The sequence below is a fragment of the Brassica rapa genome, chromosome A01 (genome assembly GCF_000309985.2).
Source record: "Brassica rapa cultivar Chiifu-401-42 chromosome A01, CAAS_Brap_v3.01, whole genome shotgun sequence".
NCBI classification, from domain to species: Eukaryota; Viridiplantae; Streptophyta; class Magnoliopsida; order Brassicales; family Brassicaceae; genus Brassica; species Brassica rapa.
Window position 1 is genome coordinate 9,077,095 of NC_024795.2, and position 27,218 is coordinate 9,104,312.

Consider the following 27,218-nt stretch of genomic DNA (forward strand, 5'->3'; position numbering starts at 1 on the left):
TTATTCAATTTTGATTCATTTTAAATTGTAATAATGTATCTTTTTGAAGTTACAAAAAAATAATGTTCTTTCTTTATTACATTATCATTATATATAGATTCTATATACACAAAATAAATATAATATAACAACATAAATTTACCTTCCCCGATTCATATGAAAACTTTTTAAGTTATCCACCAAAGCAAATTAATTAAATCAATGAAATTGTTAAAATACAGCAAATTAATATATAATTTTTTTTAAATTAAATTATTTAAAAAGTGTATTTTCGTTAAAACAAAATAATAAATAAGTAAAACTGATTTGATGGTAATTTTTATGATATATATATATATTTATCAATTCTGTGAAAGAAATAAAAGTTTAATATGAATAAAAATCTTAAATACAAAAACCTCTAAAAATTAACAAAAAAAACTAATAAATTAAACTATGATATCACTTAAAAGCTTCTTAGACCATATTAATAAAAAATTTAAGCGATAATTAGACAAATTTGATTTTTTTTCCAGCAAAAAGTTTATTATTAATTAGCATCAGTTATTTCAAGATGTTTAAGAAATGGTGGACAAAAAAATAGGATGGACATTAATGATATATGAACTATGAATAGTACTTTGTGAAGCAGACTTAGATAACATATATGCACATACATTTTCAGTCCTTTTTGATGCATAAATTCAATTTCTTCAGAGTAATTATTCCACAAATAGATCGTATGAGATATTGTTTTGATATGTAGATTTGTTTTTTCAATGTTAAGAAGATTGATAACTGTAAAAATGTCTCATTCGTATATGATATGTCTATAACCGAGTCCCCAACATGAGACAAGTTTGTTTAAAAAGTAAATAATTTTATTTTTCTTATATTATATAATAAATATATATTATTTACTGATAATAAAAATATAGTTATTCATCTATCACAAATATCTATGCAAATATGTGAATCAAGTACAACAATCAAACAACATAATGATTTCCACAAAGAAAATTTAAAAAATATATTTATGTTATGTAGTCATATTTTATATTTTTTAAATAATATAATACAATATTATACATTATTTTTTAGAATTGAGAAATATATATAATATCTTATCCGCGCGTAGCGCGGTTAAAAAATCTAGTTTTGATAATCAGTGAATAACAATACTTTCGATGAAAAAAAATATATACAAGGCAAACATATCGTCTAACACGTGAAAACGTAAAAGACTTCGATATGATGGGCTGTATGTCAAGCCCAAAGGCCGAACAATGACACCTTGGTTCAAGTGTGGTAAATAAATTTGAGACCATTAATTACAGTCCTGCTTTAGTTCTTTTGGGGGCACTGTGTGATAATTTAGGGTTTCTTGGCTCCTCTGTTATTCGGACTCTCCCGTGAGAAAAACGAATCAACTCTGGGCTCAGGGTTGTCTGCGAAACGCTAGAGAGTTTGTGCAACTGGTTCTACTGGCGAATAGGACCATCTCCGACTTGGTCAAACTGTAAGTTTATAAACTATCCTTTAGCCAAATAATCAAACTGTAAGTTTTTCTATGTTTTTTTTTTTTTACTTTTCTCTATTCGGATTAGTTAACCCTTTCGGTTTCTCTAATCTGCAGGATCCAATCGTGTTTCCTCACATGGACATCATCAGTGCATTGTCGGATGATTTGCTCTTGCGGATTCTGTCATTTGTTCCTACAAAACATGTCGTGGCCACAAGTCTCTTGTCCAAAAGATGGGAAAGTCTTTGGACGTCAGTGTCCAAACTTGCTTACGATGATAGCGACCACACCGGTGACTACAAGAACTTCTCGCAGTTCGTTTACAGGTCCTTGCTCTCAAATAACGCACCAGTACTAGACAAGTTACATCTCAAACTCGGCCCTGACTGTCCCTTCATCGACGTTGATCTATGGACTAACATCGCACTTACTCGCCGTGTCCGTGAGCTAGAAATTGATCTTTTTTCCAAGGAAGAGTCTTTTAATCTGCCTAATAGCCTATACACCTCTGAAACACTAGAGATCTTGACACTCATCAGCTGCGTCGTCGTGAACGCCCCTTCTTCCGTTTGTCTCCCGTCTCTCAAAACTCTGAAGCTTGACCGTGTTGATTACACAGACAACGCTACTCTACCGCGTCTTTTATCCGGTTGTCCAAATCTTGAAGTCTTGTTTTTGGAACGACATGTTGGAGACGAGACAACTGATTCTATCGTCGTCGCGCCTTCGTTACAAAGATTAACTATGCTGGACACACATGCCGGTACATGCGGTCGGTTTGTGGTTGATGTCCCTTCTTTGAAGCACCTCGAAATTACAGATTCTGTAGCTTACTACGACCTCCGTCGAATGGAGAATATGCCTGTGTTGGAGAAGGCATGCGTTTGGATTACTAGTAGTGGAGTGACCCAAGAGTTTTTAAACGCTCTTACTTCTGTCCACCGCCTTTCACTATCTTTATCACTTTCAAAGGTAAAATCACAAATCTTAAAATATGTATTTTGAATCCTGTAAAGTAGTTATTCATCTCTTTTCTATAATGAAAAAAAAAACAGGTTATGCATCCTTCTGGTATGACATTCAATCAGCTTGTTCATCTGGACTTGTACACTTTAACTGAAGGTTGGTGGGGTCTTCTTATTTGTATGCTTCTAGACTCACCTAAACTGCGATTTCTCAGACTCAGCAATGTATGTGGTCTCTAGAATCTGCTTTTATCAGGATTGGTTTTCCGATACATTGACTGACTGACTGATAATTATATATCTTTGGTCTTAGAACAAATTAACAAGTGAAAGCAAAGAGATCCCAATTGGTTGGAGCCCGCCGAGTTGTTCTGTTCCTGAGTGTTTGGTGTCTAGTCTAGAGGCTTTCGTGTGGATTGGGTACAATGGGAGACAGGACAGCAAGATGGCAATATATCTCCTGAAAAATACTGCTTGTTTGAAGACAGCTACATTCTCTCCAGATTCTACTGATCTGGCAGAGAAGTATCAGATGCTCAAGGTGTTGGCATCTGTAGCTACAATGTCTACTTCGTCTCAGCTTCTATTCGACTGAACAATGATAAAAAATTGTCGTTTTAGGATTTTTTAGTTAAGGTCACATGTCTCGTATTTGAAGCTCTTATAGTTTTTGGTTAAATTCCGGCTAGGGTGACTGAGGCAATCTTCAACTTTCTGATTAAAGTTTAACGAGTCGGTTAATTAATCTTCCTCCCTCCCTCCCTCCTTAATCTTTTGTGCTCATCTTGTCCCGGACACACCAAGGAACAAAAATTAAGTTCGATTTACATCTACTTTTGGTAAATCAAACGTACAACATTTTTGTTCGGTTTACTCCTAAAGTTGAATCAACATGGAACTGATTAGTACATGATAGAGTTTACTTATTATGATTTTCCGGTTTTACTTTTCTAGATTGGAAATTTAAACTTAAAACATTTTTGTTCGGTTTACTTCTATGAGTGAATCCAACATTTAACTGATTCTACGATTGGATTCTTAAACAGCTTTGTACCTGCTGATTTTATTCCGGTTTAGATCAGTACGGTTAGGATTCCCTTATATTTAAGTGAAATAAATGTAGTGTAACAGCATTAGGCCTCAGAGATCTTGGTGGTTAACCAATGATCAACTGAAGAACAACAACTTGTTGTTCTTATCAAGAGTAGCAAATATTTTACTTGCATCACTGGCCTCATGATATATATCGGCACACAAATTTAAAAAGAAAGACAATTAGTTTCAATGATGATGAATCAGAAGTAGCTGGTTAATGATCACATCATTTCCCGAAGGAAATCAATGGGAATCCGAATGATTTCTTTCGTCATCTCTCACCATCAACGAATTTAAAACGAAAAGATACAGAAAATTTAAGAAAAAAAGGTAGGAGTGATGATGATGATAAGTCAAAAGTAGCTGGTTTATGATCACATCTTTCCCGTAGGGAAATCAATGGGAATCCGAATGATTTCTTTCATCATCCTTACCAACATTTAGCTCCCCTCAATACTTCAAAAACGTTCATTCTAATAAACGACTAAGAGAGTAAAATCACTAACGATATGTGCCTTCTAATGTATCAAAATAAGAATTCCTGGAGAGAGAAAATTCAGACAAGAAAATCAATGAAAGACGCGAGACAAGAGCATTGATGCAAGAAAACGTTGTTTCATTCTTTGTTGAAGGTGGAGACAAGTAAGAGATGTAATATTATATATATAGACAACGACGACATAGTTGACTACAAGGAGGAACCCTAATGAGGGCTCATGGGCTATCTATGTGGTCACTAGTTTATAGCCTGGACCTTTTCTTCATGGGCCATCAGTTTAGTCTACTTCCGGAACGGTTTATATCCCTGGCTCATCCTAACCTTTTGCACTATATATTGATTTAAAAAAAAAACAGATTAAAGCTTTGATTATACAAGGGAGCACAGGGTAAGGAGGATACAAAGACATAAACATGAAAACGACTACATAAAAATATATATATTTCTTAGGACAAAATACATTATACAGACACTGGGGCAATGTTGTGTTCTTAGCAATAATCATGTTGAGCTGCAATGTATAGATAGATTCAGTCTCAGGTACCAAATGCTTCGGACCAGAAGCTGCCTGTGAGGACAGTGTCTCTCCTGATAGTGACACGGTCTATATATAGGACCACTGGATCAATACTTTGCTTGCGAGCTATTCCCGACGACCAAAACCTGAGATTGCTTGCCTCCAAACGTAGATACGGGTTTGATCTAACTTAAACCGACACCTCTTGCTTCAGTTTTAAAGCTTGAGGTGTTGGTGTGGCTGCTGCTGCTCTATCCTTGACAAATGTCCTTAGGCATCCATTGATAATGCGTGGCGCTGATCCATCACAGAACCGTTTTGCAAGATCAACAGCCTTTGTTTTTGCATCATGTTTTGTAACAGTGTTAGTTCACAAAATGATCAAGGTTATCGCATTGCAAAGCTAACTGAAGAGGGGAGATACACAGAGAAAGTTGAGCGATACCTCGTTGATGACAATCGGGTGTCGGGTTTCAAGGACTGCCATTTCAGACATTGCTAAGTGAAGAATCGAAAACTCTAGTATTCTTCCAGCTGGTGCACTCTGCCAATAGGTGCATCAACATCCATAAGATAGTTATCAGTACTACGAGATGAAAAGATATATATGGTCAAGCTAACTCAAAAGCACATGCTAACAGCTAGTGATAATGAAAGCTATCACAACAAAGGGAAAATGATCAGAAACGAAGCTCTGAGTTTGGTGGTTCCTTAGTTTTCAACTATCCAATACTTGACCGGAGTAAAAGTTCAAATGTCAATTTATACCTTCCAATCTGGAGGGGAAATTTTCTCAATGATGACGACATGACTATCCCATTTATCAGCCACAGCAGCCAAGAGTTTCTTTGCAAACCTTTGGGAAAAACACATAGTGGTAATAAAATATCCATGATTTATTTCACGGCCAGTAGCAATATCTATCCACTGATACATTTAATAGATTACCGTAAAACAAGTTTGCTGTACACCAGCTTCGGAGGAGCTGAGAGCACTTCTGCTTCTGCAGAAACGGGAAGATAAACAACAGGTAAAATAGCAGCTATGTCATTTACATGTTAAAAAGATGGGAAATTGCCATAAGCCAATCCAAACAAGAGTCTCTTTTGCAATATAAGTAAAGCATAACAGGGAACCTTATTTACAGAGAATAAACCCTACCAATTTTCGATTCGTTTTCATCATGGCGCACAAGCTCATCTTCCTCTTCACTAGTCTCTGTCTTAACAGGGGGACCTCCAAAGCTCATGTGGTTGTATTCCAACAAAGAAGACTTGTCAAACTCGTATCCAGGCTCTGTACAAACCAATCATCACACACACGCTGAAGTCTAAGTCACAAGCATTTAATTATCAATAAGAATAATGAGGCTCTCAAGAAATAGTATTGACAAAAACCAACATAAAGTTTCAATGAAATTCCTCTGACTTTATTGCAGCAAGAAGCAAAACAAAGATCGAAACATGTTTACCTCTTCTTGCATTGATCCTCTTTTCAAAGAGACGAATTGGGTCCGAGCCTTCTAAGCAAGCGGCATAAAGTGTAACACTGTCCAGATCATATATCAACAAAGGATCAGAGAGAGCAGACTCATCATTGATAATAATAATAGCAAAGAATCATATCACTTTTAGCTGAAATAAAGTAAGAACAGAGAACAAATGGCTTAGAATTTCAGTTTTTTTTAGTACGAGACACATAGTGAAGCTAGGTTCTGGATTTAAGGCTATAGGTCAAAACCTTTAAACTAAGCTCATGGTCATGGAACTCTAATTTGAACCTTGTTTTCGTCACACCAAGTCACAAAGATGAATGAACCGTTCCAATTCTAGTACAGTCCAATTTTCCTTCCCAGCTAAAATCTCCAATTCCATTCAAATCAACCAAGCGAGTAGTATTTTCATAGACAGAGAGAGAAAGATAAAACATACAGAGCGAGCTCGCGGGCGGCGCGGGGACTGCTTAAACGGCCGCTCTTATCAATCTTCGGCATCGGAACATCTTTCACTTCCTCCGCTGTAAGCGTCGGCGTACGGAGAGCGCCTCTCGCCGGAGAAAGAAACAACCGTCTGTTTCCCGTTCGCAGGGATACCAAGTTCGTTGGCCGGAGCGAATCCACTAATGTAAATCCTAGTGAACGGTGAGAGTCTAGTGAAACGTTACTGGAGAAGTAACACAGACTCGACGAAGAGCGTAGGCAAAGCGGCGAGATGGTTCCCTCCATTTTCGTGTTTGAGCTCTCTTACTTGCTTCTTCTTCGTGTTTAGTGAGAAGCAGATAACGATTATCCGTAAAGAAAAACAAATATCTCGGAAGAAAACGCAAGCAGCAGAGTGGAACGACGACGTTTTGAACACCATGAAGGTGTTTTAAATAAGTGGCCTATACAGGGATCGAACCTGTGACCTTCGCGTTATTAGCACGACGCTCTAACCAACTGAGCTAATAGGCCATTACGTTATTCAGTGGTGTGTCAACGTATAGATAGAATAGCTTTAAAGGCACTTCAAATTGCTTATGATCATCATCATCATCATTTTATCTGTACAAAATGCGAAGAGCTTTAAAGACTTGAGAGTGATAACTTTTTCCTAGCAATGATATAACACAAAGAGAGAAAATATTCCATTCTTCAAAAGTGTTTATACATCTTCAACAATCTGAGTGATCACAATATTTTTATGTACTTCAAAGCTCTGATGAATTGTGACCAAAAGAAAGGGAACCAGAGATTGTTTTGTTTCTATTTTTTCCTCCTTTATCCTGAATTAGAGTTCTCATTCAGCTGAGACGACCCTGAGGCCGCTGAACCGGATGAAGAAGAAGCCGAGGAAGAGAACAATCCGCTGAACCGCCACCCAAATGAGAACCTTCTCTCGTTCCCACTAGTGTTCCTCGCATCCTCTTCCACATCACTTCTGTTGGTCTCTACACTTCTTGTTCTCGGTCTTAACAGATCAGTTTTCACCTCATCATCAGGAGGTAGTTCATATCTGCACACGGGACACGAACTGTGAAGCTCAAGCCACGGTACTATACACCCGACGTGGAACTTGTGCTTACACGGCATCTCTTTAGCTTCACTTCCTTTCTCAAACTCATCCAAACAAACTGAGCATTGCAATGGCTCGCATATCTTAACCGTTGGAAGACTCTCCACTGCTTCCTTACGTGCTGGAAGAGATCCGTGCCTGGTTGGATCGTTATCAGCTAGATGTTCAAGCAAGTGAGCTAACCCAGTTCCGACAAAGTTATCTCCAGTTCCAGAAGGAGAAGTATTGCTCCGGATTATGTTAAAAGCCGTATTAAACTGGTCCCTCTCCGAACTCTCATCCTCGGTGTTAATCCCTTCACGAATGCCCTGAAGCAACTGCAATATCGCAGCTGAGCTTCTCCGTCTCCTTCTGATGATAGAATCAAACTCCCTGTCTAGATCAACCTCTCCATCATGTTGCATGTGGCGATGACGACGACGGTTATGATGATGATGATGGCTATCGACAACGCTGTCATTTCCATCAACATCAGCAGCAGTAATATTGACGGCATCATTATCTAAGCCAAGCTCTGTCCTCCTAAACCTTCTACGTCTACGAGGATTGCTCATCATCCCAAGCAAGATTGGACCCCATTGAGATAATGCACGGTCTGTACCGAAATCGATCTCTGAGTCTTGAACCTCTCTAATGCTGCTGCCATCGTTAAGCTCACCGCTCATTTCCTCCACGAACCCGCTCTGGCAAAAGGGGCATTTGATCTCGGCTTCAATGACAGGAGGATTCACCATTTGTGAACACATATGACACCAATACCTAGCCGCCATTGCCTCTTCCTTCTCCACCAAACTCTGTCTCTCGTTTCTGAAACAAACCATAAGAAGAACTTAAGAAACATGAGGAAAACCTAGAAAGTTCCCATCTTTCTTAGTTTTAGCAGATTTAAATAAAGGCAATAACATTCAAAACAAGTCAGTAAAACGAGGAGAATCATCGTCTTCACAATCCCAAGATTCAGACAGGAATTTTACCCCCAAAAAAAAAAGATTCAGACAAGAATTTTACCCCAAAAAAAAAACAAGATTCAGACAAGAATTTTAGCAAAAAAAAAAAAAACGTTTCAGACAGGAACTACCTTAGGAGATTTGTAAGAAAATCAAGCTCCCTATGCAAGCACACAAATAAACTACAGAACATGTTCCGCTAAGCAATGAAAATAAGAGCACATCGCATGAACATATAACCTATATAAAACCATACCTTGCAAAGGTTCCTGCTTTCTGAAGATCTAGAGTAAAAAGATAAGATCTTGCTTCTTCTTTAGATCTCCTCCACCAAGAAGAAAGAACTCTGGGAGCTCTTTTATTTACCTCTGCAGAAATGGTGGGAGGAGAAGAAGAAAAGAGGAAAGAAAGGGAAGACGGAAAAAGGAACAATAATTAAGTTGCAGACCCAATTCTAAAGCCCATTAACCGTAATCAAAGGAACCTAAACCAAATTTTAGTTTCGAATCTATCTGAACCTAACCAAACCGAGTTAAACCGAACCGGAGAAGTTGGAATTGAAAAAGAGCAGAAACAAGGCTCGTCCCGGTTGCTAGAAAGGTCGTAATCTCCGACGATGAGCGACACCGAAGCAAACGGCGTTACCGATGATTCCGCCCCCGCGAATGCAGTCTCTGCCGATGCGACGGAGCATAAAGCGATCGGAGTGATTGAATCGGTGGAGGAAGCAGTCGGAGGAGCAGAGAAATGGGTGGATGATTTGCAGCGGACGGTGAAGGAATCGACGGACTCCGCCATGCGCTCCGCTCGTTCCCTCCGTGAAAACTCCACCTCTCAGTTCCGATCTATACAGGTTATCATCTCTCTTTCTCTTTCACCACGAGTTGTCTTCGAATCTCGAGATTCTTTGGCAATAGTGATTTCGATTCAGAGAGCCTCTGCTTCATTTATCCGTTCGTTTATGTGAGATGGTGCTTGTTATTGTTCATATGGTGGAATCGTAGCGTTAGAACTTATTTGAGAGTGATCTTAGTCTCTCATGGCCTTTGATTCTGCTTCCTCTTGTTGAAATTGTATCGCTGAGGCGTGCCTGAGATCAAAGTTGCGTTACTTTTGTTTTTGAAATTTGCAGGACTTCATTCCACATGCTTTGAATCAGTATAAGACCTATGAGAATGTTTTCTTCAGTAAAGTTACAGGTAAAGTTTAAGCCAAGTTTCTTTACAAGTTATGGCTTGTAGACCAATTTTGTTGCTTAAAAAATGATTTATTTACATCAAGCCATTGAGATTATAACAGATTGTTTCTCAAAACCTTCCATTTTTTGTTGTTGTAATGCGCCTATTAGTGTGATTTAACTCTCAGTCTCCTGATGATCAATGCTTATATGGTTTACCAGATTTGTAATGGTGAGTTTATCATAAATCTTACTCCAATCCCCTGCTTTTTTTTTTTAATTTCTTTGCAGAGGAATTGAGAAACGCAAAGGAGAATCCGGCTGCTGCTGCTGGAATTGGTCTCGCTGCTGGTCTTGTTCTTATGCGAGGTATAACCTTTGCTTTTGAACCATCTGAAAATTATCAAATCGTTATTTTTGAGATTTGTCTTGTATAAATTTGGTTTATCTATACTTCTACTAATTGCAGGCCCAAGAAGATTCTTGTTTCGTCATACTCTGGGACGATTTCAGAGCGAAGAGGTATCTATTGACTTCAAATTTATTTCTTAACGCTGTTATGTACTTAGCTGCCCTGGTTGTGTCCCCTTTCTTGTTTTTTCATCCACTTCAATCGTGTCTCCAGGCTCAGTTCCTGAGAGCTGAGAAGCATGTCCAGGAGTTGAACATGTCTGTAGACTTGATGAAAAAGGAGAGCGTGAAATTGCTTGAGAGGTCGGCTTTAGCAGAGAAGGATATGAAACGCGGTCTCTCTGAACTCATGTATGCCTCAGCATCTGCGTAACTCACTTCCTTAATTTAATTAACTTCATTTCGGTTATTAAGGCTACTACTTTCATTTTCTGTAGGGACTCTGGAAACAATATACATCGTCTTGCTAAGTCTGTCCACAAGGTTGAATGCGAAGCTGCAGGTAAGAACAACACACAAAATATTTTTACCCTTATTATCTACCTTCCATTGGTAATATTCATTTATTCAATGCGTCACTGTGTATATGTTAATGAGATTAGATCCATGCTGTATATTTAGTCATAGACTTGTATTCTCTGCAGATTTAATGGATGGACTACGGCAAATTCCTGGGAGGGAAGCTATCAAGCTTAGAGCCGAAGTGAGTCAATTTCTTTTCATTTCCCTCATGTTTAAGCTTTATTGCGGTGAACGGTCATTCAAAGTCTCTTTTCTTCAATCATTAGGTGGCTTCCATGACTTCGCTCCTGAAACAGAAGAGGATTGCATTGAACAAAAGGATCATGAGAATGTCTGAGCTAGGAGTTCCCGTCTGATATACAACACAAACCCACCAAGTCTTGTGTTTTTTTTCCCTTTAGGTATTTGAAGCATGTTTCTCGTCAATAAACATTTACTCGTGTCTTAAAAAAAGAAAACAAAACCTTAGCTTGAGACGAATATATATCTCATGCTACTTTTCCTGATATTTGAGTTTTGAGACCATTAGCTTATTTGCTCGAGTTGTGAGACAACAGATTTATGATAAACGTAAAAAAAGTTACTGATGTTTGAAGCATGTTTCTCGTCAATAAACATTTACTCTGTCTTAAAAAAGAAAACAAAACTTTAGCTTGAGACAAATATATATATATATCATGCTACTTTTCCTGATATTTGAGTTTTGAGGCCATTAGCTTATTTGCTCGAGTTGTGAGACAACAGATTTATGATAAACGTAAAAAAAGTTACTAAGATCAACTTTAACCCTACAACCCCAAAAGAGTTTTTTAATGCTTTTTTAATTAATTGATTGTACTTTTTTTACTTAAAAACTTTAGCTAAGAAACTATTAGAAATGTGTGCTCCAATGATAGTTTCTTACTTAGGGGTTGTTAATTTTTTTGTTAAAGATAAAATTTATTTATTAAATAAAACTTAATAAAATAGAACATTTTAAACATACATTTTATAATTAAAAAAAACAGAATTACTAAAATGAACGAGAATAATTTGAAAGAAACATTCCGAACTCAGTTGTTGTTTTTATCATGTCCAAATTTACTCCATAAATGTTCAACCAAATCAGCTTTGAGTTGTTGATGCATTTGTCTATCACGAATTCTGGTTCGACCACCCAACATATTGGCGATATTTGTAGGCATATCCGTAGAATAATCGAGATCGACATGTGAACTTCCGGTCTCTTCTCCTGCTTGGAACTCTGACACATTAAATAGGGTATATCCATCTCGTTCGTCTTCTACTATCATATTATGGAGTATGATACATTCTCTCATAATCTTTTCAATTTTGGCTTTATCCCAAAAAAGCGCGGGATTTTTAACAATGGCAAAACGAGCTTGCAAGACTCCAAAAGCACGCTCGACATCTTTTTGGACAGCTTCTTGATGTTGAGCAAATAAAACCGCTTTCGGCCCTTGTGGCATTGAAATAGATTGGATAAAAGTTGCCCATTTCGGATAAATATCGTCAGTGAGATAGTAACCCAAATTATACTCGCTTCCATTCACAGAGAAAGTGACTTGCGGAGCTTGACCTTTTATTATGTCATCAAAAACAGGTGAGCGTTCAAGAACATTGATATCATTTAAGGTACCTGGAGATCCGAAAAACGCATGTCATATCCATAGATCATACGAAGCAACCACCTCTAAAACAATTGTGGGTTTTCTCGAACCACGTGTATATTGCCCTTTCCAAGCGGTCGGACAATTCTTCCACTCCCAATGCATACAATCGATGCTTCCTATCATCCCGGGAAATCTACGGAACTCACCAACTTGAAGTAGACGTTGAAGATCAGCCGGTGTTGGTCTTCTTAGGGACTCATCGCCGAATAAATAAATTATTCCTTCCACAAAATGTTCCACACATGACCGAGTAGTAGTTTCACCGAGTCGGAGGTATTCGTCAACATCATCAGCCGCAGTACCATATGCCAAGACACGAATGACTGTTGTACACTTTTGAAGTGGAGAGAGACTAGACCTTCCGATAGCATCATTCTTTTGTCGAAAGAATTCAACTTCATTGGAGAGTCGATTAACAATACGCGTGAACAATGGCTTGTTCATTCTAAATCGCCGTCGGAATAGATTTTGAGGATATGTTGGAGTTTCACTGAAATAATCATTCCATAAACGCACATTGCCTTCTTCACGATTTCTTTCGATGTGGACTCGTTTTTTTCTTTTTTTCCTTGTATCTTCTTGATCACCATGATTTATGCACAAATACACACATACACTCGATTTAAACATATCACACAAGAACAATGGTCTGAATATTTCGTCTAAGCTCAGTCCCATAACTAATACTGAAACGTAACTCTTATGGGAAACGGAAGGTGGGCCCCGCTCTTATCGGTCTCATTGCGTTAAAATCTCCAGACGAGCAAGGAGCTTCAGTGGTCTGAATATTTCGTCTGTTGACTTCCAGCGTCCGATCTCTCCTCCTTAGACGCTCTCTCTTGAGAAGTCCTTAGTTTGTCTTTTCCCGGTTTACCACCTGAACCTGTATCATCTCCAAGCCCATCAGCTTTGCAACGACTCCGGTCCACACCACAATACACTCTCCCCGGATCCCAGCTACAGTCCGAGGCAGGTGTTTTGCCTCCAAGCTCATCTGGCTTGATCTCCTCCACCGTGTCTTTGTAAGAATTCATACCGGTTTATAACGATTTGAATTCATATGCCTAGAATCTCATGCCGATACTGAAATAAATCTAGATCTAGGATTTCTGATACATCTGATTATTTTGCAGTGGAAAAATAAACAAAACAAACCGAAGTTTTTTAGCACTTCAAATGTTGTGCCTCTACTGGTATTCACACGCACACAAACTTGTTCACAACGGGATGCTAATGCCGTCAAACTAGACAAACATTTTGTCTCTGGTCGCCTTAGAGTTTTAGCTGCGTTCGTCGTATTTAATGAAACGACAACACCATGTATATATATCCCTGTTCGAAACTACGCGAGGCGCTAGTCAGGCGGCAATTCTGGACCTAGCGAGTTACCGAAAAATCGGGGATTAAGCGGGGTATACGCGGGGATTAGTTTTTATGTGTTTTAAATTATAAATATATGTATACATACCATTACATGTGAATGTTTAACGAATAATCGACATAGTTCAGTGGTTTGCTTAGCAATTGTTGCAGTAAGAGGTGTGGTGTTAAATTCTACTCTGATGCAACTTTTCTTTTATTTTAAGTAGCGCAAGTCAAAAAAAAAAAATTAGAAACCAGTGGCATTTGTCCCACATCGACTAATTCCTTCGAAGAGGAGCCTCAAAGTCTTCTATAAATACATAGAGGAGATCCCAACTCTACTCAAGCAAATGGACTGTCTTATGGCCCAAACATTTGTCTTCAAAGTCCAAAATTTTACTGTTCAAATTGGTCTTTTTGTCCGATTTCTGGGCAATTAGGCGGCGATTAGTCGGGTTTTAAGTGATCTATTGCTTATCTGACTTATTGTAACGATTTGGCTAAAACCACGGCGATGCACCACCGTCGAACGCTTATGCGGACGCCTAGGTGGCTGGGCGTCCGAATTTTAGAACAGAGATATCCTTTTCTTATTAAAGGAGGAACATTCATAGAAATAAACCTTGGCTTCATGTGTTTATTACATGAGTGTCATTTCCTATGTGTCATCACCTCATGCACTCTCACTAACATTTAAAAAAAACCCTTTGTGAACTAGAATAATTACAACCAAATGCCATTGGTCATATACATTATACTATATGCTTACAATCCGATTTGAAAAAAAAAACGGGCATTTATGACAGCCAGAATATTAACTTTGTTGTAAAAGGCAACAAAATAAGTTCGACATCTATCAAGTTGTTTTATGAACATTTTTGTTTATGTGAATTATAATGCAACATTTTATGAACATTTTTAAACTAATATCAAATCGTATTATAATGCAACGTTTTATGAATATTTTTGAAAACGAGTCAACATTTTATGAACATTTTTATGCAACATTTTATGAACATTTTTAAACTAATATCAAATTTCTTTATAATGCAACTAAAGAAACGGGAATAATTTTAAGAACAATTTTATGCTTATTTTAGGAACACGAATTATAATCGAATGTTTTATGAACATTTTTGTCAACGTTAATTATAATGCAATATTAACTCTTTCGTAAAAGGCAATATTTTTGTCAACGTTGGAAAAAAAATTAAACGTTACGGATATAAGATATACTAGATTTTGACCCGCGCTTGGAAAGCGCGGGTTTGTTTTTATAATTAAATATATTGTAAACGAATTTCTATATAAGATAGTGTATAAGTTTGAGCACATTTATCCAAAACCACGGACCAAACCGTACCAAGCTGAAAAACCAAAATTGAATTGAATTGCATAAATAATATAGCAAATCATAAATCTATGACCGAAAAATTGAAACCGAACCGAGAACCAAATGAGTACCTGAATTTTTAAATAAAAATTATATATTTAAAAATATTAATTACGTTCAATTTTTAAATAACCACATATCCTAAAAATACTATTTATAAATCGGATAACACGAAAACTTGAATTACCCGAATATTTTTATTTGGTTGATAAATAATTTAGTTAACCAAAAGTATAATTTATGTATATAATTATTTATTTCAAATATATATAACTATGTTTAATATAGCACATAGTATTAAAACTATTTTCAAAATAATATTATGTTTTAAAATAAGTAGATTTTGTTCTAAAACACAATTCTACTGCTAACATGTTTTAAAGTATCGATATAGTGTTAATAAATAACAAAGTGTTTTCAAAGTTTTAGAAGTTATCACTAACCGATTTATAATTGGTTAGACTAAATATCTAACAGAATCGAAGATAAATAGTCATTTTCTGAAAATATAGCAGATGGAAAGATTGAATCGGTTTTATGTAGACCATAATCATATCTATGGATTTTTATAGGAACTGGTTTGGTATTAAAATAATACAACCAACTTGGAATATTAAGTTGTGACAAACATCGTTTAGTTTGTGAATGATAATGTTGAAGTGTTCATATATATAACATGGTTAATGAAATCAGTTTAGTTAATAAGGTTAGTATAAAATAATGGTTCATCTCTGTAAAAAATATATTTTTTACAATGGATATTATATTTTGTTTATAGTTTTCGAAGGTATTATCTATTAAATAAATCACAAGTAACCATATACTATATAAATATAGGGTGGACATTATTTAATATTACCTCAAAATATTTATGATGGAATAATGCGTATATAGTAAACGTATAAGTAGATAATTAGGTTAGTACCATTTTTTATGACTAATTTGCTTTTAATGAAGAATAATTAAGTTAGTAGTATGAGAAATAATAGGAATTCTAGTTAGTTAAATGAAATGGTCCAACTATGACTTGTTTTAAGTAGATTTTTTAGGACTCCTTCCCTTTTAATAGTAATGATTTTGGTTATTTGGTCAAAAGAAAAAGAAAACACAATTGAATTTCAATATACTCGATTCAAACTCGATATTCCAAATTATAACCTACGCTTAATTGGTCAAAATATTAAGGAAACACAATAATATTGTTAACGTATAAAAGGAAACAAAATTCAAAGAATCGAAATATTTACCATAATCGATAGGAGAATATTTCTGATATATTTTTGGCGTGACCATCACAGATCTTATAATACCTATTTCACGAAAATGCATCACGCAATAACAAAATTAGGTAAGTGGTATGAGATCATTTTTTTTCTTTTCTTTTTTTACAATCTAAAATAATTAGTAAACATATTGTAAGCTAATAATAACTTTTTTTTATAAAATAAAAATAAGAAAATTAATAATCCATAATATTATTAAATAACTAAATACTAGCACACATATTTGTCAACAGAAAAGTGAAAAATATGTTTTGTTTAAGAGAAATTGCCGCACATACCACATTCATAGTACCACTTTTCATGTCTATACTAATCATTTTTACCATCACTTTTAATAAATGGCAAAAGACACTTATACCCCTAGGATTAACTAATATAGACTTAGGGTTTTGAGTTGAGGGGTAGGGTAAGGTTTTTGAAATATGAAATTTATGATTCTAATAAATATATAAATAAATACTTAAAAATATATAAAAAAATTAAAATAGTTTTAAACATAATTTTCGATTTTCAAAACGAAAATTTGAAAAAAATCAAAAAAATCAAAAAAAAAATTTATATAAAAAGTTTAAATTTGAAAAAGTATAATTCGAAAACATTAAAAAATTATTATTTTTATTTATTTATTATTTTTATTTATTTATTATTTTTTATTTATTTAAATAATTATTCATTATATATATAGAACAAGGGTATAAAAGTCTTTTGCCACTTAATAAAGAATGTATTTTTGAAAATGTCTCTTTAGTGGTGGTAAAGATGAAAAATAGTACCATGAAAGTGGTAAACATGAAATTTTCCGTTTGTTTAATTTGATAAAATGAAAAGAACAATTTTAACTTAAAACAATATATAAAATTACTATAATCAACATTTAAGTATGAAGATCATATCAATAAAAATAAATTATATATATACATATTATTTATTATGCTATATAATTTACATATAAATATACTACTATTTTTAGTAAATGATTTATTCGGTTTGATCAGTTTATGTACCAAATAATATCTATATACCTTTTTTTTAAGAATAACATCATTCAGTCTATTTGATATTACTAAATCCAGACTATATTTTTTCGGTTAGGTTTTTGGTAAAGTGTAATACATGGAATTTATAGTATATTTTTCAATTTTTATTTGATCATCCAAATATTGACAATGTAATATTAATATCACTCCTAAGTTTTCTATTGGTGTGTTACTTGCTAACATACTTTTGTTTATCATGATTAGGTCGATTGAAATGTGATTAATATTGATGGGGTTTTCAAAATTGTGTTCGAGCCCGATAATGTTCCAGAAATTGACGCTTTAAGAAAGAAGTAATGCATTTCATTCAATAAGTTTGGTAAAATAAATTTGTTTAATTTTATAAGTTGGTATCTTTTGTTATTGCTCTCGATAACATTGCAAATGAAGAGTTTTGAAGATCCATGTGGGTGCAGTTATGGATTTTTCAGTTTTATTATTTGTTCTTTTGATATTTTATTATTCTATTATTTATGTTTTGTTATATCTTAAATTCATAATTATATTATGAAAGCAAGAATAAGATTTCCTATGTTTCGTTTTATCTTCATTGTTAAGTTAAGTCTTTGTTTACGCTTATAGATTTGATTGCATAAACTATATTTTAATTACACCCGAGGAATAACACAAATTTAAAAAATAAAAAAAATTCAAAGCTTATCTTATATGGGAAATTGCCAAAAATACCATATTCATAGTATCACTTTTCTTGTCTACACTAATCACTTTTATCTCACTTTTAATGAAGGGTAAAAGACACTTATACCTCTAGAGTTAACTAATCTAAACTTACGGTTTAGAGTTGAGGGGTGGGGTAGGGTTTTTGGAATATGAAATTTAGGATTTTAATAAATATATAAATAAATACTTAAAAATATAAAAAAAAATATTTTAAAAATAGTTGCAAACATAATTTTTGATTTTCAAAAAGAAAAATTGAAAAACAATATTAAAAAAAATTATAAAAAACTTCAAATTTATAAAAGTTTAATTCAAAAACATAAATTTTTTAATTTATTTTTTTATTCCCTTTATTTTTTAATTTATTTAAACAATAATTTATTATATATATAGAGAACAATGGCATAAAAGTCTTTTGTCACTTAATGAAGAATGTATTTTTGAAAATGTCCCTTTAGTGGTAGTAAAGATGTAAAGTGGTACCATGAAAGTAGTAAACATGAAATTTTTCCATCTTATATTAACATGCACAATTTCTTTACCTCTTTCATTATATAACATATAATATTTATGATTATGATTTTTACATTTTTAATACCTATAGATCAAAAATAAATAATTTATATTAGATCATTCAGTCCGCACAGAGCGCAGATTACCACCTAGTATATAATAACATGGAAACGTGCTTAACCTAGGCCACTTAAAAGGCTGGTGAACTAAAGCCTATGCACATACACGTTCATCTTTTTATTAAGATAATTATAATTATTATAGTTACTAGATCCTTTCTCCGCACTACGCGCGGATAATATATTTAAATTTGTTACATTTATCATTTTTATTTGTATGTGAATTTTTCTATATTAAATTATATATAACTAATTTTTAAATTTAATTCTTTTATATTTTTAGTTTGAAGTAAATATTTCTATTATATGTAACACAATTAACTAATAAAATATGAAGAATCAAATCCGAGATTTTTAGAGTTATGTAAAAAAAATATAATTATGTATAGAACACAAATTGTCTTAGTTTAAAAGATCGGAATCTCATCTCGAATAAATTTACGAAAAGAAAAAGTACTCCAATAACCTACTTAAAATATAAAACCTCCTTTTCAAAAAAAAAACGTACTTAATAATATTTTTACGTGTAATAGTTGAAAACTGACAATTGAATATCAATCTAGAATATTATTTTAATATATCTAATGTAAAATATTAATTGTAATAAACAAATTTTGAATTTTGTAATATTACATGGATTAGAAGTCTTTAAAATCTAAAATCTATTTTATTACAAAATATTGCTTTAGTTTAATTTGTATATTATTTTTTTAATAATTTAGTTTCTTTTTAAGTAATTTTAAAATTATCAAGAATATAATATATTTAAAATTATTTATTTAAATATATCCAAATATGATGTCTCATTTTTATGTGTGTTTGCGTTGAGCATATTTAATTTGTAATTTGTATATTTATTAACACCTTATTGCGTGTCTTTCTATGGTTTTAATAAATGTGTTGTCATTTCATTTATATTACTACTAACATGATTTTTTAGTGATTAGTGATAATGTATTTTTAACGTTATGTATTATATTTTATAGTATTTTTTTAACTCTTCGTGCTGGTACTTTTTTAGAATCATTTAAATTAGATAATAGGTTTCAAGATGTAAATAAAACTGTGTATGTTGTAAATTTAGACTTTTTAGTGTAGCTGAGCACTATCAATTATGGAAATTATATTATGATTTTATTTTACTAAATCTTTCTTTATGTGTATTTTTTTGTTTTATTTTGTATTTTTACAATTTTATTGCATTATTTTTTAATTGCAGAGAATTGATATTTCCAATTTTTGTTTCATATACCTTAAAAGTCTTCGGTTGATTTTTGTTTGTTTTCTTTCTCCAATTATAATGTACAGTTCGACCGTTTCTTCTTTTGTTTTGGATCAAACTACTAATATCAGCAGATAGAAAATTTTAAACTCTAAGAATGAAGTGAGTATTTGTGATAGAGAAAACTGATTTAACCAATAAAATAGTGAGATATTATAATATTAGAAGGTATGAAAACTCTTCTATGTTGTCCTACGCTGGATATAATTAAGTTGTTGTCAATTGATTCTATATTTGTGATAACTGGATAAACATCTTTATGTTTTCCTTACATCATCCTTAATTGGTTTACGGTTCGACTATTTCTAATATACTGAGAGTAACATAAAATTAGATGTTGATTATCTCCTCCTATTTAGGAATGCACAGAATGAGAGAAATTAAAGATGAGACCACTTTACAATTTTGTCATCATATCTATATAGAGTTAGTTTATAGATTACTCTATCTATTTCAAAATGTAATCAATTTTAATTAAAATATGTAATATTTAAAAGTTATTATTTTAGAAAACTGTCATTTAATGTATAAATTTAATCAATTACACAGTAATTTACATAATTTAATTGGCCACACAATATCCAATAAATATAAAGTTACATTGAAATATAAAAACAATTTATATAGTGAAACAAAAAATACTTTTAAACCATTATATTATAAAACAAAGAGAATATTCAAATTATATTGAAACATTAGAATAGTAAAAATCAGAAAAGCTGAAATGTCAGCGTCAATCATTTACGTTGGCCATGTTATTGACTTTGAAGATAACGTGAATGATCAAGAACAAAAAGATTAATTTTAGCTTCAGTCTTTTTTTTTAATCATTTTACCAAAAAGAAAAAAAGATTAGGAAGATGACTAATAAAAAAGATACAGACTACTGTAAAAATGTGTTGATCACAATAGCAAACATTATAGTCTCAAAAATGATCAACTTTATATTAAATATTAGTCAAAAATAATAAAATATATAATATTAATAAATTTTATTTTAAATATAATTTAACTTTTAAAAAATTTATCATTGCACATAGTGCAGGAAAACACCTAGTATTATTTGATTTTCAAAAACTATCTGATGCACTGACTTTTTGTGACAAATCAAATTTAAGGAACTGGGCAAGAGATTGAGAGGAGGGATGTGGAGAGGTACAAAGAGTCTTCACTTGATGAGCTATAATGGAGCATTGAAGTGCCATTGTTGTAGTCGTAGGAGTTACACCGGTGAAGTTGGGTAGACGAACAGATTTGGAGTCGCTGGAGACGTCTGAGGCGAGTAGACTAAAGAAAATGAAGCTATAAGTTATACAATGGGCTGACTATTTTGATGGGTTTGGATGGTTCGAGACCCATCATCTAAACATTCGCGATGACGTGGCAGTTTGATTGGTAGGGAATATTTTGTCCTATGTGGCACTCCTAAGAAGTCTCAAAATTAGTAGCTTTTATATAGTAGTGATCACTTATTTTAGTATAATACATCTTATGTATTATATTACTTCCAAAACCATAATCATTAATCTAGTTTGTTTAGGTGTATGAACATGTAAGATCATATAAAATTAGTAATATATTTTTAATCTATAGATTATAAGCAGTTTCTAGCAAAACATTATAACCACCTAATTTTATACGATTGTCAAACCTCGACACTACGACCTTAACCAGAGTAAGTGCAAAATGATTTTAGGACATTCCTGACAATCTCCCACTTGTACTAGAATCATCTATTCTCGTAAATCCTTTGTCGCTATATCTTGATCTCAGCATAAGGCAAAAACTAGTGTCATCCTTATTAAACTAGATCACATTTATCGAATTCTGATTTAAACTGATAAAAAACAAACGACTGACATTCACCTCGTTTGAGCATGGCCATGCATTTCTCAGTATCAAATCATCGATAGGTCCAGAGATATTTATCTCTCGTTATATGGGAGGGGCAAATCCCATCTTGTTTCATCCATATTCCTTACAAACTTCATAGAACACCTAATCAATGCATTTATAATTACCGGTTACGGCTGATGTTTGAAATCTCGACTAGGTTTGTTTATCTTTCCGCATCAAAACATTCAGTTATATTCGAGAGTCTAAGATCTAGATTTATTCAAGTATTTGTATAAGATCTAGGCAAACTGAATTCATAGGTTGATTTATTAATTGTTATAAACCAGTAAGAATTCCTACATCTTCTTCAACCTCTAGCTGAAGTATCATATCCTCTAGAGTTCTCGGCGACCCTCCACCGAGAGGAGTGTTTTCAGGTGTGACAGATGGTCTGATCACGTCGATGTTTTGATGTTGGTTTAGTGTGGAAGTCGAGCCATCACCACCACAAGAGCTCGCAAAGCCACCACGAGGACATCGTCCTTGCATCCTCGCGCTAGATAGTGTTTCTTGAGGAAGAAGAAAGACAGATCTTTCATTGTTTTGTTTTTTGGGTATTTCCTTAAGGATTTGAAACTGATGGTGAAGGAGAAGCCATGGTTGTGTACTGATGTGTGGCGTGAGAGGAATGAATTCGAGGTGGTGGTAGGGAGGTTTGGAGTGAAAAATAAGTATATTTTGTTTTAACGAGTGTCACGTAAAAAAGTGTCATTGGTGGTCACGAGGTTCTCTTTTCTCATCTCTCACGTATTAGACAAATGTTTTGTTTCAAGAACCATTCTTTGTTTCACGGAGGAGATATTTCTCAAATTCACCAAAACCACAAAATGTAGGGGAAATATTGTAAGATTTCAAGGAAAAGTACTATAATATCTGTAATACAGTGTTTTCAGTCTAATAATAATTATACCAGAATGCATTAAACGATGTCGTAACCCGTAGATATAAAATAATCTTTTGGCAAGCCATACTATACTACGTGCATAGATAACATATTAACATCAAACCCTAATCGCTGAGACAGCGATCATGTAATAGAAAGAATTATTCTTGAGACATTCTTTGTTAGCAGCAGCTCGAATTGCGTACTGCTTGAAGAGTTTGCAGGTCAGGTCAGGACCAAGATAAGCCTCAACCATTGGCTTTAGACCGGCTTGAACCGAGTTAGCCATGGCTAAACCGTAAGATTCGGGATCTTTCAACTCTTGCTGTTTAGCATTCATGGGGTCAGCTATTTTCAGTACCTCCATCTTCTCTATCCTGAAACCACCAGAACGATCAACCGCAGACGCTATCTCCTCTGTGCTTCTCAGGTACACCGGAATGTTGAATCCATCTCTTTTCTCCTCTTCTATTAGACCCTTTTATAAACTCACCCAAAAAAGAAACATTTGGTCAATTCCATAGAACATAAAAAACGGTCCATGAAATAAAAACATGGAGGTCAAGATGACCTCATCTACTAGATCTTGCCAAGCTTGATCCATTAAAATAGTGAAAAGGTGCCTGAGACGGGAGTCATGATCACTGACTTGGCTCACTAAGCCAGAAGGTCGACCACCCATCAACATAAATAACACTCCTCCTTCCACAATTTCTTCTTTCCGACATTTCAAGAACTGGACTAAGTCCTTGTCCGACTGCTCCGCGTATGCCTCCACAACTTCTCCCTCTGCTCCTTGAATCCACGCCCTTCCCTTGTTCCATGTCTTTGATCCTTTCTCCATCACTTTTTCTGGTACCTATATATCCATGGAGACAATTTTATTAGAGGATACCATAATCAGACTTTACTGATTGTTGTTTTTGAGATATTGTTCATTAACATTTGATGAGATATTAGAGGAGTTTTATTTATTAGAGGAGTTTTATTTTCTATTTATATAGTTTTACTAAATGTATATATTATCTCTATTTATAGTAATCAATCTGAATCTTCTGTTTTCACAGCCAATGTAAATTACTTTTTTTTTTTGATAAGTTACATAGAGGATTAAATACCCAAATTTGTTTACAATAAGTGAACAAAAAAAAACCTATACCTAAAAATAATATAGGCTTTTTTCAAAAAAAATAAAATAATATAGGCTATACCTGAGAGAGCCATTGTAAGGCGCTCGTGGTCACGACAACATGTAGCTCTCCTTTCGGAAACAGCCTCCCATAGAACGAGCCGGGAACTCCAGCGGCGAAGTACTTGTGGCTCGAGCTGTTAACTTTGTCTTCCAACGATCGAAACAACGTGTTGAAGTCGTTCGAAGGCAAGTCAGAGAAGAATACCTCTAACTCCGGCTCCGGCTGATCAGATTTTCCGTCAGACACAGTTACCTTCCGACTTAACGCCTCAATCACCGTGTCCACCGTGGAAAACGTATTGTCTCCGACCGCGCAGCCTAAATCTGCTATCTTTATGAGAGATGAGCCTCCTTTGGTGAGCTTTATGGAATCGATGGCTGACGTCAGCATTGTTTTGCTCGAGGCTAACGCTGCCGCCGGACCGTAGCTGTTTTTGGCGTAACTGACGTCATCATCGCCGCCTTGCATGGAGAGCACGTATTCGAGGCTCCGAGAAGAATCCATATTTTAGTGGTAAAATGTGTGTAAGAAAATTAGGTGAATTACGTTGTAACTACTAGATAAGTTGATCAAAGGAGGGTCTCTATTTTTGGTCTTAATGAAGTTGCATGAGGACCAAATATCTCTATATATACTCGGCTACATTATGGATTCAAAGGGTTCTACTCGTTTTTACTTAATTTGATTCAAGACACGTCCTTAAAGTGTACAGTTTCTATGTGATTCAATGAATTGTACCAAACTTTTACTAACCATTTTTAAACCTTAATTGTTTTAGTATAATTTTTTCAACTTATAATGTTGTTTGTGGTCTTTTATGATCTTTTCTTAAACATTTTCTTTCACTTATATACTACAAGAAGCAATAGACTAGTATAATGAAAATGTATTAGTATGTAACCAATGAAATTTTGCACAAGTGTGGAACAAGTTTAGAGGATAAATTAACTGAATAAAACTAGCTGGGATTTTCCATCTCGTGGGGTCCATTCGTTTGATAATGTTTAACGACTTCAGTCTCCATGGAAGAAGTATATGAGCTATATATAGGTTATAGCGTGTAAAATATATATATAGACTTACCTTAATCATAAAAGCAGAACGCATAAAAACTTTCCGAGAGGGACCAAAAGAGAACGTTTCAAAATTCACAAAATTTTCTGTTAGTAGACGTTTTCAATGTTTTACACGTAAATTAAATTAAAGTATTCGTCGTTGTCTCCAAAGTCTAAAGAGATTAGTAGTTGGTTGACAAAAGAAAATGGAAAGAGATTAGCAGTTGCGTCTTAACTTTTGGTATCGATAAATTAAGATTAGTAGATATGGTTATTTATAAAACAAGTCGTTGTCTGTCCTCTATGATTTTTTCTTCTTTCGATATACATATAAATAAAATATCACAACAGGTATAGCACAATATTCCCAACTAAGTTTATATATATGACATGTTTATTAAAATAATAACATGCAAACACAGACAAATAATGAAAACAAATGATGTTTATTCACATTTTTATTATTATGATTTTTTTTATTCAACTTCAACTTTGTTTATCCAGATCATAATATTAACTAGGTTTATATGACATATTTATAAAAAACGTATATTATCCTCCTCGCTGTATACTTTATCTTTTTCATTCTTAGTAAAAAAGAAAAATTCCTTAGTGCTTTACAAAACATCAAGCTTCTGTAATAAAGGGTTCGATGGAGAAATCGTTCAGTATACTGTCACTTCATAGATTCTTTATTAGTAACCTCTTGGTTTCGAAATTATTTAATAATTTCTAAAAAAAATATTTCAAAAACATATCATCATTATTTTAGATAATAGTGATATATTGTAAACCCTAAAAAAAAATTAACTGTATTTATTAAATTCTGATTGGTTAAAAATTATAAAAATAAAAATAGATAATATTAAAAATAATAATTTATAATCAAAATTTAAGATAGTTTTAATATGTATGAAAACTTCAAATTATACATTTTTAAAACATGGAAGTAATATTATTTATCCAATATTATCAAAGTTTCGGTTCATGTTCTTCCCGACCAAAAACAAGAAGGTGAGGTAAAAGAAGACTGAATATTGAAAATGCCCTATGTATAAATGTTATATAACGCACAATTAGTTTTTTATTATTCGGTTGTTGCAACTTTTGGGAAGTTGAATTCTGGAGCATGGATCTATTGATGTGATCTATTGACCAAATCCATCTGGTGGATGGTCATAAACACTGGTGCATATTGTTAGTGAAACATTTTTCTTAATTACTAAATAATTCGCTTGCAAATCCCTCACTAAAAATTAGTCAAAAAAAATCCATCACTAAAACACTGCTATTTAGGCTCCAAACGGTGACTGCGGGTTGAGCGGTGCTGGACAAGTGGTTTAATTGCGGTGGGGTTCTAACAGTTAGAAAAATGTATAAATATAGAGTATTTATAGAGATTTTTGTTACTGTTAACTGCATGACGAGGCGGAAAACTAGTTACCATTCAAAGCCTTAGTGACGAATCATCACTCAGAAATAAAGCTATTTTCTTTGTGTGCAGTGACATGATGTGTACTAATTTAGCAAAAAAAAAAAAAGACATGATGTGTACTAATTAACTAACTATAAATATATATAGGGAAAATCGCATAAAAAACCTTGAAAATGTCACTTATTAGCACTTTAAACCTTTAAGTTTTTTCACTAACACTTTTACCTTCAAAGTGAAATTTTTATCATAAAAAACCTCCAAAGAAGAAAAATGACCGGCTAAACAGGTTAAAAACAGTTTTTTTTTTTCAAAATATAATTATTTAATTAATAAAATAAACAAAAAATTAATAAAAATCAAAAAATTTAACAAAAAACTCATAAATTTAAAAAATGAGAAAATAAATAAAGATTTAAAAAATTAAATAAAAAATAACAAAAAATTCAAAAAATAAATAAGATCAAATTCATTTGAAAATGAATTTTTTTATCAACATTCATTTCAAATATAATGTCAGAAATTATCATTGGAGATATGCCAAAAACCGTATCATTGGAGATATGCCAAAAACCGTCATTTCCGACATATCTCCAATGACTCTTTTTGGCATATCTCCAATGATAATTTTCGACATTATATTTGAAAATGGAAATTTTTTTTTTCTGAATTTTTCAATTTTTTGAAATTTATTATTATTTTTTCTGTATTTTAATTTGATCTTATTCA

General features: G+C 33.4%; 5 protein-coding genes, 1 long non-coding RNA gene and 4 other non-coding genes across 12 annotated transcripts; 2 read left to right on the top strand and 8 right to left on the bottom strand.

Moving 5' to 3' along the window:
- The first annotated feature begins 1,126 nt into the window (after positions 1-1,126).
- Positions 1,127-3,299, top strand: LOC103866077 (F-box/FBD/LRR-repeat protein At4g26340). 2 transcript variants are annotated; one of them, XM_033284078.1, is made up of 4 exons: positions 1,127-1,537; positions 1,616-2,473; positions 2,557-2,691; positions 2,780-3,299. In XM_033284078.1, exons 2-4 carry the CDS (start codon positions 1,637-1,639, stop codon positions 3,059-3,061), a joined length of 1,254 nt encoding a protein of 417 aa, XP_033139969.1. In that variant the 5' UTR covers positions 1,127-1,537; positions 1,616-1,636; the 3' UTR covers positions 3,062-3,299. The 2 variants fall into 2 exon arrangements, with proteins under 2 accessions (XP_033139969.1, XP_009142201.1); XM_009143953.3 differs by having other exon boundaries at positions 1,133-1,498.
- Positions 3,300-3,602: 303 nt separating this feature from the next.
- On the bottom strand, positions 3,603-3,700 carry LOC117129054. Its single transcript, XR_004452627.1, has one exon. It is a non-coding gene; the product is annotated as a small nucleolar RNA SNORD24 (small nucleolar RNA).
- A 56-nt stretch (positions 3,701-3,756) lies between these two features.
- Positions 3,757-3,843, bottom strand: LOC117129133. The gene has a single exon (XR_004452728.1). It is a non-coding gene; the product is annotated as a small nucleolar RNA R12 (small nucleolar RNA).
- A 66-nt stretch (positions 3,844-3,909) lies between these two features.
- On the bottom strand, positions 3,910-3,995 carry LOC117129132. Its single transcript, XR_004452727.1, has one exon. It is a non-coding gene; the product is annotated as a small nucleolar RNA R12 (small nucleolar RNA).
- Positions 3,996-4,396: 401 nt separating this feature from the next.
- On the bottom strand, positions 4,397-6,885 carry LOC103866087 (transcription antitermination protein NusB). The gene is made up of 7 exons (XM_009143964.3): positions 6,509-6,885; positions 6,049-6,125; positions 5,739-5,873; positions 5,526-5,580; positions 5,346-5,433; positions 5,023-5,121; positions 4,397-4,911 (listed from the first exon to the last, which is right to left on the bottom strand). The coding sequence occupies exons 1-7, from the start codon at positions 6,799-6,801 to the stop codon at positions 4,768-4,770; spliced, it is 891 nt and encodes a 296-aa protein (XP_009142212.1). The 5' UTR covers positions 6,802-6,885; the 3' UTR covers positions 4,397-4,767.
- Positions 6,886-6,955: 70 nt separating this feature from the next.
- On the bottom strand, positions 6,956-7,029 carry TRNAI-AAU. Its single transcript has one exon. It is a non-coding gene; the product is annotated as a tRNA-Ile (tRNA).
- Positions 7,030-7,180: 151 nt separating this feature from the next.
- LOC103866098 (E3 ubiquitin-protein ligase SIRP1) lies at positions 7,181-9,037 on the bottom strand. The gene is made up of 2 exons (XM_009143974.3): positions 8,834-9,037; positions 7,181-8,437 (listed from the first exon to the last, which is right to left on the bottom strand). Exon 2 carries the CDS (start codon positions 8,398-8,400, stop codon positions 7,336-7,338), a length of 1,065 nt encoding a protein of 354 aa, XP_009142222.1. The 5' UTR covers positions 8,401-8,437; positions 8,834-9,037; the 3' UTR covers positions 7,181-7,335.
- A 69-nt stretch (positions 9,038-9,106) lies between these two features.
- LOC103866109 (RGS1-HXK1-interacting protein 1) lies at positions 9,107-11,279 on the top strand. The gene is made up of 8 exons (XM_009143986.3): positions 9,107-9,430; positions 9,710-9,776; positions 10,046-10,123; positions 10,224-10,276; positions 10,380-10,516; positions 10,603-10,667; positions 10,810-10,868; positions 10,954-11,279. Exons 1-8 carry the CDS (start codon positions 9,194-9,196, stop codon positions 11,041-11,043), a joined length of 786 nt encoding a protein of 261 aa, XP_009142234.1. The 5' UTR covers positions 9,107-9,193; the 3' UTR covers positions 11,044-11,279.
- Positions 11,280-11,615: 336 nt separating this feature from the next.
- Positions 11,616-12,988, bottom strand: LOC103868476. Its single transcript, XR_004454976.1, has 2 exons — positions 12,376-12,988; positions 11,616-11,910 (listed from the first exon to the last, which is right to left on the bottom strand). It is a non-coding gene; the product is annotated as an uncharacterized LOC103868476 (long non-coding RNA).
- A 9,096-nt stretch (positions 12,989-22,084) lies between these two features.
- LOC103866120 (gibberellic acid methyltransferase 1) lies at positions 22,085-27,218 on the bottom strand. Of its 2 annotated transcripts, none has more exons than XM_033284083.1 (3): positions 24,021-27,218; positions 23,459-23,668; positions 22,085-23,287 (listed from the first exon to the last, which is right to left on the bottom strand). In XM_033284083.1, exons 1-3 carry the CDS (start codon positions 24,504-24,506, stop codon positions 22,928-22,930), a joined length of 1,056 nt encoding a protein of 351 aa, XP_033139974.1. In that variant the 5' UTR covers positions 24,507-27,218; the 3' UTR covers positions 22,085-22,927. The 2 variants fall into 2 exon arrangements, with proteins under 2 accessions (XP_033139974.1, XP_009142244.1); XM_009143996.3 differs by having other exon boundaries at positions 23,381-23,668; positions 24,021-24,506.

Coding starts and splice junctions, on each gene's coding strand:
- LOC103866087 (XM_009143964.3), bottom strand. CDS start 6,801: ATGGAGGGAACCATCTCGCCGCTTTGCCTACGCTCTTCGTCGAGTCTG. Junction 5,581..5,738: donor TGAAAACGAATCGAAAATTG/GTAGGGTTTATT, acceptor CCGTTTCTGCAG/AAGCAGAAGTGCTCTCAGCT. Junction 5,434..5,525: donor TACAGCAAACTTGTTTTACG/GTAATCTATTAA, acceptor TTTTTCCCAAAG/GTTTGCAAAGAAACTCTTGG.
- LOC103866109 (XM_009143986.3), top strand. CDS start 9,194: ATGAGCGACACCGAAGCAAACGGCGTTACCGATGATTCCGCCCCCGCG. Junction 10,124..10,223: donor TGGTCTTGTTCTTATGCGAG/GTATAACCTTTG, acceptor TACTAATTGCAG/GCCCAAGAAGATTCTTGTTT. Junction 10,668..10,809: donor GGTTGAATGCGAAGCTGCAG/GTAAGAACAACA, acceptor TATTCTCTGCAG/ATTTAATGGATGGACTACGG.
- LOC103866120 (XM_009143996.3), bottom strand. CDS start 24,506: ATGGATTCTTCTCGGAGCCTCGAATACGTGCTCTCCATGCAAGGCGGC. Junction 23,669..24,020: donor CCTTACAATGGCTCTCTCAG/GTATAGCCTATA, acceptor ATGGATATATAG/GTACCAGAAAAAGTGATGGA. Junction 23,288..23,380: donor GGCAAGATCTAGTAGATGAG/GTCATCTTGACC, acceptor AGTTTATAAAAG/GGTCTAATAGAAGAGGAGAA.
- LOC103866077 (XM_033284078.1), top strand. CDS start 1,637: ATGGACATCATCAGTGCATTGTCGGATGATTTGCTCTTGCGGATTCTG. Junction 2,474..2,556: donor TATCTTTATCACTTTCAAAG/GTAAAATCACAA, acceptor AAAAAAAAACAG/GTTATGCATCCTTCTGGTAT. Junction 2,692..2,779: donor GATTTCTCAGACTCAGCAAT/GTATGTGGTCTC, acceptor CTTTGGTCTTAG/AACAAATTAACAAGTGAAAG.
- LOC103866098 (XM_009143974.3), bottom strand. CDS start 8,400: ATGGCGGCTAGGTATTGGTGTCATATGTGTTCACAAATGGTGAATCCT.